At 46.4% G+C, this 12,309-nt stretch overlaps 1 protein-coding gene across 1 annotated transcript; it reads left to right on the top strand.

Moving 5' to 3' along the window:
* The first annotated feature begins 222 nt into the window (after positions 1 to 222).
* On the top strand, positions 223 to 1,324 carry LOC120668087 (purple acid phosphatase 10-like). Its single transcript, XM_039948032.1, has 2 exons — positions 223 to 245; positions 587 to 1,324. The coding sequence occupies exons 1-2, from the start codon at positions 223 to 225 to the stop codon at positions 1,290 to 1,292; spliced, it is 729 nt and encodes a 242-aa protein (XP_039803966.1). The 3' UTR covers positions 1,293 to 1,324.
* Positions 1,325 to 12,309: the final 10,985 nt, after the last annotated feature.

Below are 12,309 nucleotides of genomic sequence, written 5' to 3'. Positions count from 1 at the left end.
AACTCCTACTTAAATGGTTCTACTATAGCATTAATTAAATTAAATTAATCACCCCTACTTAAATTACTCCTACTTAAATGCGTAGTACTTAAATAAAAAATTATATAAAATAAATGTACTAACCTGCAGATCACAAGTGCTGAATCCGGCAGGGCTTCGCCGCTTCCTTTCTCCTCACCTCTCTCTTTTTTTCTGGATTTTTGGTGAAATTTTCGGGCTCAAATGAGGAGGGAAGGGAAAAGGAGGTTGGAGCTTATATAGGGGGGCTGCCCCGGTCGCCCACGGGGGGGGGGGACACTCCCCCTGCCGCGCCCGTGGGCCGGGCCCAGCGGTCGCCCGAGGGGGGGCGACAGGCCCCCCTTTTTTTCCAGGGACATTGTTGCAAATTTGAAAAAAAAAATACACTTATGGCCTGTCGCCCTATAGGGGGCGACCGGAGGATATTTTTGAAATATTTCAAAACGGACATATATTTTTGAAATTTTTATTTTTTAAAAAATATAAAAAAGAAAAAAGCGCGGGGATTGGCTCGTGCCCCCGATCTTCCCCCTTCCTTCCAATTGGCAAGAAGAAGATGGTAACCAAGATACGGCCGCGCCACGGGCCGCCTCGACCGCGCCGCCCACGGCACAACCACGCGCTACAACCACGAGGTCGAGTACGCGCCGGAGCTCGGCGAGACCACGGCGTTCAAGCCCTTCATCCACCGGTACCCGACGCCGTACCGCGCCAGCGGGTCGTCGGAGCCGTACTGGTACTCGGTGAAGCTGGGGCCGGCGCACATCATCGTGCTCTCCTCCTATTCGGCCTTCGGCAAGTACACGCCGCAGTTCAAGTGGCTGGAGGCGGAGCTGCAGCGCGTGGACCGCGCCGTCACGCCGTGGCTCTTCATCAGCACCCACGTGCCCTGGTACAACAGCAACAACTTCCACTTCATGGAGGGCGAGCCGATGCGCGTGCAGTTCGAGAAGATGGCCGTCGACGCCGTCTTCGCCGGCCACGTCCACGCCTACGAGCGCAGCCACCGCTTCTCCAACATCCAGTACAACATCACCGACGGCAGGTGCACGCCCGTCGCCGACCGCCGCGCGCCCGTCTACATCGTCATCGGCGACGGCGGCAACATCGAGGGCCTCGCCGACGAGCTCACCTGGCCGCAGCCGCCCTACTCGGCCTTCCGGGAGTACAGCTTCGGCCACGCCGTGCTGGACATCAAGAACCGCACGCATGCGTACACTACGCCTGGTACCGCGGACATGAGATCGATCATCGATGTGCACATGAACATTTGATTTATGTTGAAAATAAGATGCATGGGTGCCCGACCCGTTTGGTCATCATGATATATATATAATTATATACTTCCTCCGTTCCAAATTGCAAGTTATTTTAGTTTTTTCGGAGAGTCAACACATTTTAATTTCCACTAATCCTTTTTTTTATTAGAAGAAGGAAGGTTAAAGAAACACAAACAACTCCAGACCCTCACACATCTGAAGCCTTTGTAGGCTTAAGATGATTACATAAGAGAAAAATTGTTATTATTAAAAAAATAGAGAGAGAAAAAAACATATGCGGAGTAAATATAACAAAAGAGATGAGGGTTTGCCTATGACCCGATGCATTCGTAGGGATGAGTATCTGTACGTCTTGACTTGAGTTGTACTATTTAATTTTAAAAAAAATTCGTCCCAATTAAATAAAAAGAAATGGGCTAGCCATGAACATGATCGGGTCTCATGGATCGCCTTCAGCATGGCCTCTCAGCAGCAGCAAGCAGGCTGAGGTTGTTGCTTTGTGGCCTGCAGCAGATGGAGCCCGCAGAAGCCTGGATGTCGACCCGCACCAGAAGACCTAGCTCGCCGGCCGCGGCGGCAGAGTGCTGACTGCTCTCTCTCTCTCTCTCTCTCTCTCTCTCTCTCTCTCTCTCTCTCTCTCTCTCTCTCTCTCTCTCTCTCTCTCTCTCTCTCTCTCTCTCTCTCTCTCTCTCTCTCTCTCTCTCTCTGCATGCAAGCGTATCAGGCAGGGTGTTGCGGTCAGTCCAAGTCCAAAGGTGTTGCTGCCTCCACGCGGCCACGCCGCCGCCGGAGCCGGACGAAAAAATTGCAATTATAGGACAATAAATAATGTGCTTTGCAAATATAGAACACCAAACATTAATTTTGCTAAAATAACCTTTAAAACGTTGTCCTTTTGTAATGCATGACATTTGACACTTTTAATCTATTTGTTAATCTAAATACATGTATTTTGACACCATAGGACCCTTTTGCAGTTCTAGCTACTGCCAACGTCGTCCCTTTTGATCGGCCTAGCGAACAGCAACTCACCGGCATCGGACACGGCATCCGATCCTCCGCGGCGTCCGGATCTGGCTACTTGGATTGGATTCACATCATGTTTGATTCGACAGGTCCGTCGATCGATCTCAATTCTCAAGTGCAAATGAAACAATCGATTGCACAACTCCCAGAGCGGCGAGACGTCGTCGAGTCATCAAGGAGTTGAGGTCGATTGGCGTCGTTGTTATCCTCCGTCCGCCGTCGTCGGTTATCCTCTGTCGCCATGGATCCATACGTCCCCTGCTTGGATCCCCCTCTCCTCCCAACCGAGGAGGGCGGCGGCCGTGGCCACCTGAGCCCAAGCTCGGTCATCTCGACACCACATCATACATCTCCGCCGATGTCACCGCCGCTGCCTGTTGGATGAACAAGGGCACACCGATCCAGGACACGTGTCCTCTTATGATATCAGTTTCCTGCTTCGTTTGTCTTAGAAAAAAATTCATGTTCTCTCTAGTATACGTGTAGTATACTGTTGAACACAAGGGGATGGACTTTTGATATTAATTAATGGTAATTCTATAATTTTCAATTAATCCCTTTTTTATTGACAACTGATAGAGTGCTGGCGGCGTCGAGTCAGAAAGTCGTTGTCGATCCATCTGTTGGATAAAGGATGGATGCTAGGATCAACCCGTTGGCAGCAGTATGTAAGCAGGACGAGGGAGATTCTCACACTCAGGCACACCCACCAAGAGGGGGAGGGCGCTTTTCTTGGGCGCTCCTGACATTTGGTTGAACACCCGTGGGCGGCGAGCGCCCTCTCCACCTCATGCCTCGGCCTCCCCGGCGGGCGGCGGGCGCCCTCTCCACCTCGTACCTTGGCCTCTGCGGCGGGCGGCGACTACTCGGTCTCCACCACCAGCCATGAGAACTAAAGGCAAGAAGGGGCTGGTCAGAGAAAAGGAAGCAGAAGATGCCACCTCCACCGCCACATCAGCACCCGTGCTAGCAACCTAGTGGCGGAGTAGGGGCGGGGAAGCACAAGGAGCACCAGACTTCCCTTCTCCCACTGTCAGCCTAGAGCCATCCTGGTGGAGCCACGGCGGTTAACCGCAACGAGCGCTAAATCATTTCTTTCACGCTGCTAGGCTTGAGCCAAACTGTCTCGGCATCGCCTTCTCTCTTGCCACCATGCATTGCGAGATGGAGCAATATGGGTTAGCAGCTGATGAATACAGACGCGGCCTCGCCATCGTGGCCTCGTGCGATTATGCGCTGCATGTGGTGCCAGTGCCACCATCTCCACAAGACCCTAACATCAGTGACCCAGCGGAGCTGCTGCGGGTTGCCATGGCCAAGGATAGGCTCCGCGGACTACTCTCTCAAGTGGCAATACTGCGTAGAAATGTTGATGGTGTCAGCCAATTCTTCAGCGGCTTGACAGAGATAGTGAGGAATTCTTTCCTTATAGTCAGGATGTCAGATCTTCTGAAGCATGTGGAAGCAAAAAAGCCTCATGTAATGGATTCATTGCATTCTAAGGAATCTGGATCTTCTGAAGCATGTGGAAGCAAAAAAGCCTCATGTAATGGATTCATTCAATTCTACCTTACAATCCGTAAGGAGTCTGGCAGCTGGCATTATTGGATGTTGGGAATCGAGGTGGCCTTAATACCCATTATGCAGAGACCTACACCTAATGCACATCAACTCACTCTAGAGTCGGTTAGCTTTTTCAATTTCTAGATACTTAGTGTATAAAGTCCTTTCGATGGTAGAGCTGCTTTCTCGCTTCTGGGTGGCAGAGCCTACCAACAGATGAAGCTGACTTTCGGGAGGCAGAGCCTTCCTACGATGAAGACCAGACCGCCTACGATAGATCACAACTTAAACACTAAATACTTAGAAACTGGGAGACTAATACTTACAAGAAAACTCAAATCTTTATTCACAACTCAACTTAATACAACACGAGATGACACTTACACTCTTTATGTGTCTATTCTACCATGACACCGCTACACTACATGACAACCTTGCCATCTCCTACTTAAGATCTCTTATGCCATGGTATAGCAAGGGGAAGGGGGCACCCCTATTTATAGGACTCCATGGTTCATATGTTATTGTCATGTACCCACCTTCTACATTCTTCTTCATTTTTAGAGTTTTCTCCATATTTATTCTACCATACAAATACTTTTTCTCTAGAGAATTCTATACTTCACCATCGGGACATGCCGCTGCCCAGGCCTGCTAGGTGCAACAGGGGATACTTCTGCACAAGAGGCTCTAGTGGCCATCAGGACATCACCGTCGTCACACTCCCAGACCGGTCGCACCTTATCAAGTATGTCGAGATGGGAACTCATGCTCGCAACAATGTGATGATCCTGTCGTCATCTCGACATCGTCATCTCGACGGGAGCAGCAGGTGCACCACTACTCTAGCTCCAGCTCCGACAATGACGATGACTATGTCCGTGACTACTGGACAGCCACCATCTGAACTATGCCCTTGCCGATTGATTTATGGAAGGATTGGCACAAGGATTGCACAATCGATGCTAGAAACATGGTCATTGACAACCCACGGCATCGTGAGTTGCTGCGGGCGCTGCCAGGGCTGACCGTTGTGTTGGGATTATAGTCCCACATTGGTTGTGGGGGAGGAGTGAACCAATTTAAAGTGAGGAGAGTCTCTCACCTCTTGGACTAGCTTTTGGGGTGTAGCAGGACTTCCTCCTGGGTGTGCGCCCGGTTGGACCAACTCTCCTTATTTTGGTCAATGGTGGACTGTGGTGTGGGATCGGATCAGGGGGGAGATTGCTGGGATTATAGTCCTACATTGGTTATAGTCCTACATTGGTTATGGGGGGAGTCTCTCTCATCTTGGGCTAGCTTTTGGAATGTAGCAGAACTTCCTTCCGGGTGTGCGCCCGGTTGGGCCAACTCTCCTGGTTTTGGACTAGCACGTTGATCCACAAGAGGCAATGGCAGACTGATCACTTCTCGTCCCATCTTGGGTAGCTTTTGAGATGTAGTAGGACTTCCTTCTGAGTGTGCGCCCGGTTAGGCCGGGCCAACTCTCCTGGTTTTGGGCTAACACGTTGATCCACAAGAGGCAGCGGCGGTGACCTTGAGTAGACTGATCACTTCTTATCCCACCTTGGGCATCGATCGTGATGTCGCCGTTTACTTCCTGACCAAGGTGGATTGCAATGCCCGTGAGGGATGGGTCATTGCTGTTGGCACCAAGGACAATAAGCTGCAAGGCATCGTCAGGCTTGATGACAGGAAAAACTTTTCCTTTAGACGCCACTACCGTCCTACTGTGATCTCCAAATATCTGACCAAGGCTACTGGTAACTATTTACATATACTTTTTCTTCATCTACTTACTGCTTATAATTCTTTATTTGGGCAATATGTATCTCAGCACATGCATGTGAAAGTCTTATTATATATCTTACAAATGTCATCTGCTTGGCTGTATGGTATACTACGTTCTTTTGTTGAATGATAGTATTTAGTACCGGGCCATGACCATTTAGTAGCGGGCCGTAACACCACCCGGTACTAAATGGTTGGGAGGGCTTGGGAGTTATTTGGTGCCGGGTCATAACACCAACCGGTATTAAATGATAGTATTTAGTACCGGGTGGTGTTAAAAACTGGTACTAAATGGCTCTGTGGGGCACTGGGCTGTAGAACCGGTACTAAATTGGTATTAGTACCGGGTTTAAAGCAATCGGTACTAACCGGAGGAGGACGAATGCCTCTTTTTCTAGTAGTGTAATTTGGAGTTTAAGACAACTTAAACTATATTGATAATAATTTCCTCCGCTTTATTTATTTGGTCTACCAAAACCCAATAAAAACTCCGATCATATTATGATGTAAAGTTTGAGTTCAAGGAACACACATGTTTTTTTTATTACACAGTTTATACATTAAAAGGCAACTGATTTGATCTGGATGGGGGAGTGGCTTCGACATATATATTGATCTGTCTTAGGTTTAAGAGGATCAGGACGATAAACAAATTGAGATAGAATTAGAGGTAATAATAAACCATGACTCAAGAACTGGTGCCCACCTTTTCATTGGCAAAATGAACACACTTGGGATTTTTTTTTGATGGAACAGGAGGGGCACAATGAACACACTTGGGATATTCAGGTGCCTCTTGAGATCAAGAGTTCTTGATTGGTCTTGGCTTATTGTTAATAGATGCCAAACTAATAAATTAATCCGAGTTTTACTAGTTAGTTTAATACTCCGGGCTGCCAAATCAGTTTCTAGGATCATGCTTCTTAGACATGAACAAGATTGTCTAGAAGGCCTGGACGTGCAAATTCTTTGTTTGTTTGCTCAGCCTATCACGCACAACAAACCGGATCGGACTCTGGACAATCTCGCTCTGGCTGCACTCGCCAACCACCATTTGCAGGAGGCTCAGATTTTGGCATCCTGTGGCACAATGGACCGGCAGCAACTATCTTGCAAGTTGGTGGATCAGCATCATTGAGAAACCAATCAAAAAAAGGCCTTTTCCATCCTGTTCATGTTTCAATGATCGAGTACTGTTTCAACGCTAGGCATTGTTGGCACCTTCACTTGTTACAAAAATAGAAAGGATAAAGCCACCATGTGATTTTGGCTGGTGACAAGAAAATATGGTCTCTCTTATGTAATGCCTTCTCTTTTTTTTTCTGGTCTCTTTGTCTTAGGCCCAGCTTAAAATACGTGTTCTGTTTTGTTTTTTATTTACCCCTGTTGTGATAATACATGAGGTACCTGAAGTAAACAGTGGGAGGGATCTGGTCTTTGTTGGTAATTTAAAAAAATAATGTGGTTCTGTGGTTGGCCCCAAAGTGTTATATCACATTTAGCAGCAGGGGACTCAATTGTCCCTGTTGACGCCTTTTTGGGCCAACACACGATCGCGCTAGATCGCGCAGTACGCAGCGATGCTCCTTGCAGCGTTGTAGCACCAACCAGTCAGACCGGTCTCGCCGGGGTAGCCCGACGAGGATCCAACGAATGCCGGCCCGGGAGGGACCCCATCGGGGCAGGCGCACCTTGGATTGCCCTAGGCTCGGCAGGCCAGCTAATGCGTCTTCAAGCACCATGGAGACGAAGGAAGAACAGCATATTGAGGTCGGAAGAGTTTAGGGCAAAGAAAAGGTAAAATATAAAAGTGTTTGATAGATTCGATTGGATACCCTCAATCGGCCGTGACCCTATATATTTATAGGCTGGGGTGGACTTATCCCGAAAGGAATCCTATTACAGATCTAAATCTACAAAAAGTCCTAGTTGTACTCGGATTCCAGTTAGACCGGTCTGACCGGTCAAACCCACCGGTCAGACCGGTCGGCGCTTTGCCGGATCTGAAATAGGTCCGACCGTTTATGGGCACTGGTCAGACCGATCTGCCAATTTTGGTCGTCAACATATGCCCCCTATTTTTTGGTAATGCTTGCATGCCAAAAAATAAGCCTCTTGACCAAAATTGTCTCAGGACAATGATAAACATACATCGGTCATATTTTGTTCTATGGGCGATAAATTCTATCGGCCGTATCTTGCTCTTCTTCAAGTTGATGACGAAACAACTTCCTTAGGCCTCCATACCTGCTTCATGGTCGCCAACCTTGCTGGTACAATCTCCGTTTGCTGTTCCATGGACTCCTTGCACATTCATTGCAGCCTCCTCTTTTGGGTGTGAGATAAGCCTAAGGGACACCACCTCGGCTGTATGTACTTAGAACCTTGTTTACTGTCATTCTCACACTGTTTGGCACATGCACCGATCTTGGCCAAATTACCATTAGCAGTAATCGGTCGTTGTGATGAACCATACTTTGCATATGAAATAAGATATTGTATACCATATGGTTGAATGTGCATCATGTCATAATCCAAAGGCATATAATAACAAAAATTCAGCCAAAATCATGGAGCAACCGGTCCTGAGTTTGGCATAGCAGCACAATTACCTTGAGATGGACGAGGATCCAATTGCTCATAAGATCTTGATGATGCCTTCTCATCTTTAGCTTCGGTTGGCCGTCTCCTTTGCTTCTGGGTGGCTCCCATCTTCTCATATTTGGCCAGGAGCTCCTTGAAGCTTGGCCTTATCCAATTCTTGGCCTTGAAAGAATTTCCAGATTCACTGGATGCGCCGGTCAGACCGGTCGTACCGGTCGGACTGATCGGGACTCTGGTTAGACCGGTTCCATCAGAACCAGTCGCTTTGAGATCATCTTGCCCCCCAGCCGAACTTGGTTTTTGTTCAGCTATACTATTTAAAACAAATTCAACATCTGGGCAATTTGTTCAATAGAACTAGCCAATGTTTCTTCAACAGTCGGCTTTTCTATCATTTGTGTCAAATCTGAATTTTTACTTAACCTTCCATCTTTTTGACACGATAGACTTGTTTAGTCATCTTATGTGTCTTTTTCTGCACAGACCGATTTTTGTGATTAAAACGGTCATTGCTGGTAGGTGGTGACTTTTTAATTGCTGATTCCTTGTATGTAATATAATCTGAACAAAAATATCTAGGAGGAAACGACATATACAAATTATAAGACCATGGAGGATAAGAATAATGCATATTAAAAAAAATTCCCATGGCACATGTAAAGATGATCCATATGATGAAAACGGCATTGACATGTGAGCATTACTCAATTGCTGATTCCGATCATAGAATTTCTGTTTTGGAACAGATTTGGCTTGCTTGGAATTTTTAGACCGACTAGCATCATTATTTTGTTTTTTGGATTTAGCCGGAAGCTTTCCAAGAACGGGCTTCGGCTTTTCCTTCTGATGCTTTTTACGGCCTTTGGCTTCAACAGTTTTCCAGACGCCAATCTCTAATTTTTTGAGTTTAACCATCTTAGGTTTTGCTTTGTTCTGCAAAACTTCAGATGAACCGGTCAAGGTGCAACCAGAACTTTTGCCTTTATTCTGTTGCCCCCCGAGCGTTGAAGTACTAGATGTAATCTCTGTGTTTTTGCTAGGGGAATTTGGCCCGACAATTTCGGCTTGGGACGGCCGAACTATATCTTGACCAGCAACATCACAAGTTGGCAAATCATTGCAAGGATTACTAGCTGGCTTTTCAATAGCCAATTTTCGAATAACAAGAATTGGATCTACACTCTTCTTTTTATTAATAAGCTTATCCACAAAACTAAGCAAATCAGTTATGAACTTAGCCGTGGACTTACAATGCTTTGGTAGATCGAACATCCTATACTCGTTGATGGCAAACATCTTCATCATGATGACGCCTTGCTCCGTTACCCGATAGCAGTGAGTGTGCATATTTATGTCGATACCCTTGCGTAGGTCTTCAGGTAATCCTTCAAGTGCTATCATGTCGCTGGAGTTTGAAACATCGGCCATGATAACCAGATTTTCTTCCCCAACGGAGTCGCCAATTTGTGTTGATGCCTTTCTGGGCCAACACACGATCTCGCTAGATCGCGCAGCACGCAGCGACGCTCCTTGCAGTGCTGCAGCACCAACCAGTCAGACTGGTATGGTGGACCGGTCAGACCGGTCTCGCCGGGGTAGCCCAACAAGGATCCAACGAACGCCCGCCCGGGAGGGACCCCGTCAGGGGCAGGCGCACCTTGAGTTGCCCTAGGCTCGGCAGGCCAGCTAAGGCGTCTTCAAGCGCCATGGAGACGATGGAAGAACAGCATATTGAGGTTGGAAGAGATTAGAGCAAAGAAAAGGTAAAAGATAAAAGTGTTTGATAGATTCGATTGGATATCCTCAATCGGTCGTGATCCTTTATATTTATAGGGTGGGGTGGACTTATCCCGCAAGGAAATTCTATTACAGATCTAAATCTACAAAAAGTTCTAACTGTACTCGAATTCCAGTTAGACCGGTCTGACCGGTCAAACCCACTGGTCAGACCGGCCGGCGCTTTGCCGGATCTGAAATAGATCCGACCGGTCAGACGGATCTGTCAATTTTGGTCGTCAACAGTCCCAAGTAATTCTGGCTTGAACTCCGTTTACTAATGGTCGTCAGGAGAAGCAACTAGTATAGTTTAACCTTGTTAGGGAAGAAAGTAATCCATAATGTTCTGTTTTTTGCAGGTGAGGGAAAAAGACTTGTAAGAACGAGGTTGGGTCGTGGCAAGTAGACAAAGGCTTTAAGGTGTGGTCTATGATGAAGCTGGTGAGCAGGTATAAGATGTAATTTTTTTGGGCTATTCAGGAGCTTGCTTGTGAGAGCAAATTGAGGGGTGTGACTGCTGCTAGTTCGTTTGTCTCACCTCTCTGTAAGGCTGTTGCATTGTTATGCAGGGATCAGAATCTGTTATTTTACCAGTCAGTCACCATGTACTATCTGATTCTGGCATACTTTTAGCGAACTGCTATGGTTATGTTTCTTTGGCTGCCTGAGAATATTGGCCGGTGTTTAGTTCGTGAAATTTTTTGAGTTTGTATACTGTAGTACTTTTGTTATTATTTGGCAGTTAATGTCTAATCATAGACTAATTAGACTTAAAAAATTTATCTCGTCATTTACAGTTAAACTATGTAATTAATTATTTTCAACTACATTTAATACTTCATGCATGTGTCCGTAAATTCGATGTGACATGTATGTAAAAATTTTTTTTTGAGAACTAAACAAGGTCATGTGTTTTCGTGTAGTACTATTTTAACTGCTGGTCCGCCGCTCGTAACCACAAATTCTGTGAAAGAGCTCTGCAGAAACCATGGCTGTAGTGGACTGCAGTTGCAGTCTGCAGAGCATCGCAGCTCACATTAGTCACAGTGCTGAGCCCTGAGGCATGAGCCCAGAAAGGATGCGGCTGGCCATGGCCAGCGATGCTCTGCTTTGATTAGGATGCGAACTACCCCAGAATCCACGAACGTGAATCGATCTTTTTTCCCATCATTGTCGAGCGGAATTCAACAGAGAAAGATAGAGGAAAGGGGAACAAAGATATGCATGGACCCATCACAAAAAGCAAGAAAAAAAATCCTTCTTGCCGGCTTTGCTTGCTCGCTTGCAAAGAACTAGTAGCTTGACTGATCGGCCGGTGCTCTTTTTATCTTGTTTTTCAGCCATGGAAATTGCGGCAGCTCCACTTTCAAGATGCTTATTTGATGGTGACGCGGCGACACACAGAATCTCTTGCTGCTTGTCCTTAGGCTTGCTCCAAGGCGGCACGGTAAACCGCCCCCCACCCTACGTAGGGGGGCTTGGGGGGGGGGGGAGCGAACGCTCCAACGGCTCCCCCCACAGCTCCCCCTACGTAAGGGGAGAGATGAATCTCCCCCTATGTATGGAGGGAGTTCACATCTCCCCCTATACTTTAATCACATCATTTCTTCATGATATTAATCTCGTTTGAGTCCCGTAACATGATGATAATGCGTATTATGACAGTACAAATACTATATGATTTTTTTAAATTCAAAAACGATAAATAAATAGTTAGTTAATGAGTGATAGTATATAGAGGGAATAGATATGGGGGGAATGGTTGGAGAGAAGGAGTTATAGAGGGAGGAATCTTTTGGAGGGAGATAGTAAAATATAGTAAATAGTACGTTTGGGGGGAGTTGGATGGGGGGAATGGTTGGAGATAGCCTTACAACAAGGATCGTCCAACTTCATTTCATTTCATTTCACAGAGAAGTAATTACTGAAAAAACAAATAGTATGAATTATATAGACTCGGGTCATCCTTGAAAACATTATTGGTCATTTTACTCGCTCGCTCGGTGGCTTTGCGCCTTTGCTTCAAGTTCATTTAATTTATAGCAAAAATGCAAAAGTATACTACTCCTACTATATACTACTATACTATGGAGACGTGACATCAGCATGAGATGGGATGCGAATATGCTTTTGACATCCGCGTTTAGCCGAAAACAAAATATATACTCTGAATTGAATGGATGATGAATGAAAATCAAAATATTGAATGCCTTGCCTCCTGGCTCTTGCGCTGGTCTTGGTTTTCGTCTTT

Source organism: Panicum virgatum, chromosome 3N, assembly GCF_016808335.1.
Source record: "Panicum virgatum strain AP13 chromosome 3N, P.virgatum_v5, whole genome shotgun sequence".
Classification (NCBI taxonomy): Eukaryota; Viridiplantae; Streptophyta; class Magnoliopsida; order Poales; family Poaceae; genus Panicum; species Panicum virgatum.
The sequence above is the reverse complement of the archived record's forward strand: the minus strand, read 5'-3'. Positions and strand labels throughout refer to the sequence as shown.

Excerpts from the sequence above, each read along its gene's own strand:
- LOC120668087 (XM_039948032.1), top strand. The coding sequence starts at position 223 with ATGAGGAGGGAAGGGAAAAGGAG. Across the intron at positions 246-586 it reads AGGAGGGAAGGGAAAAGGAG|ATACGGCCGCGCCACGGGCC; the intron begins GTTGGAGCTTAT and ends ATGGTAACCAAG.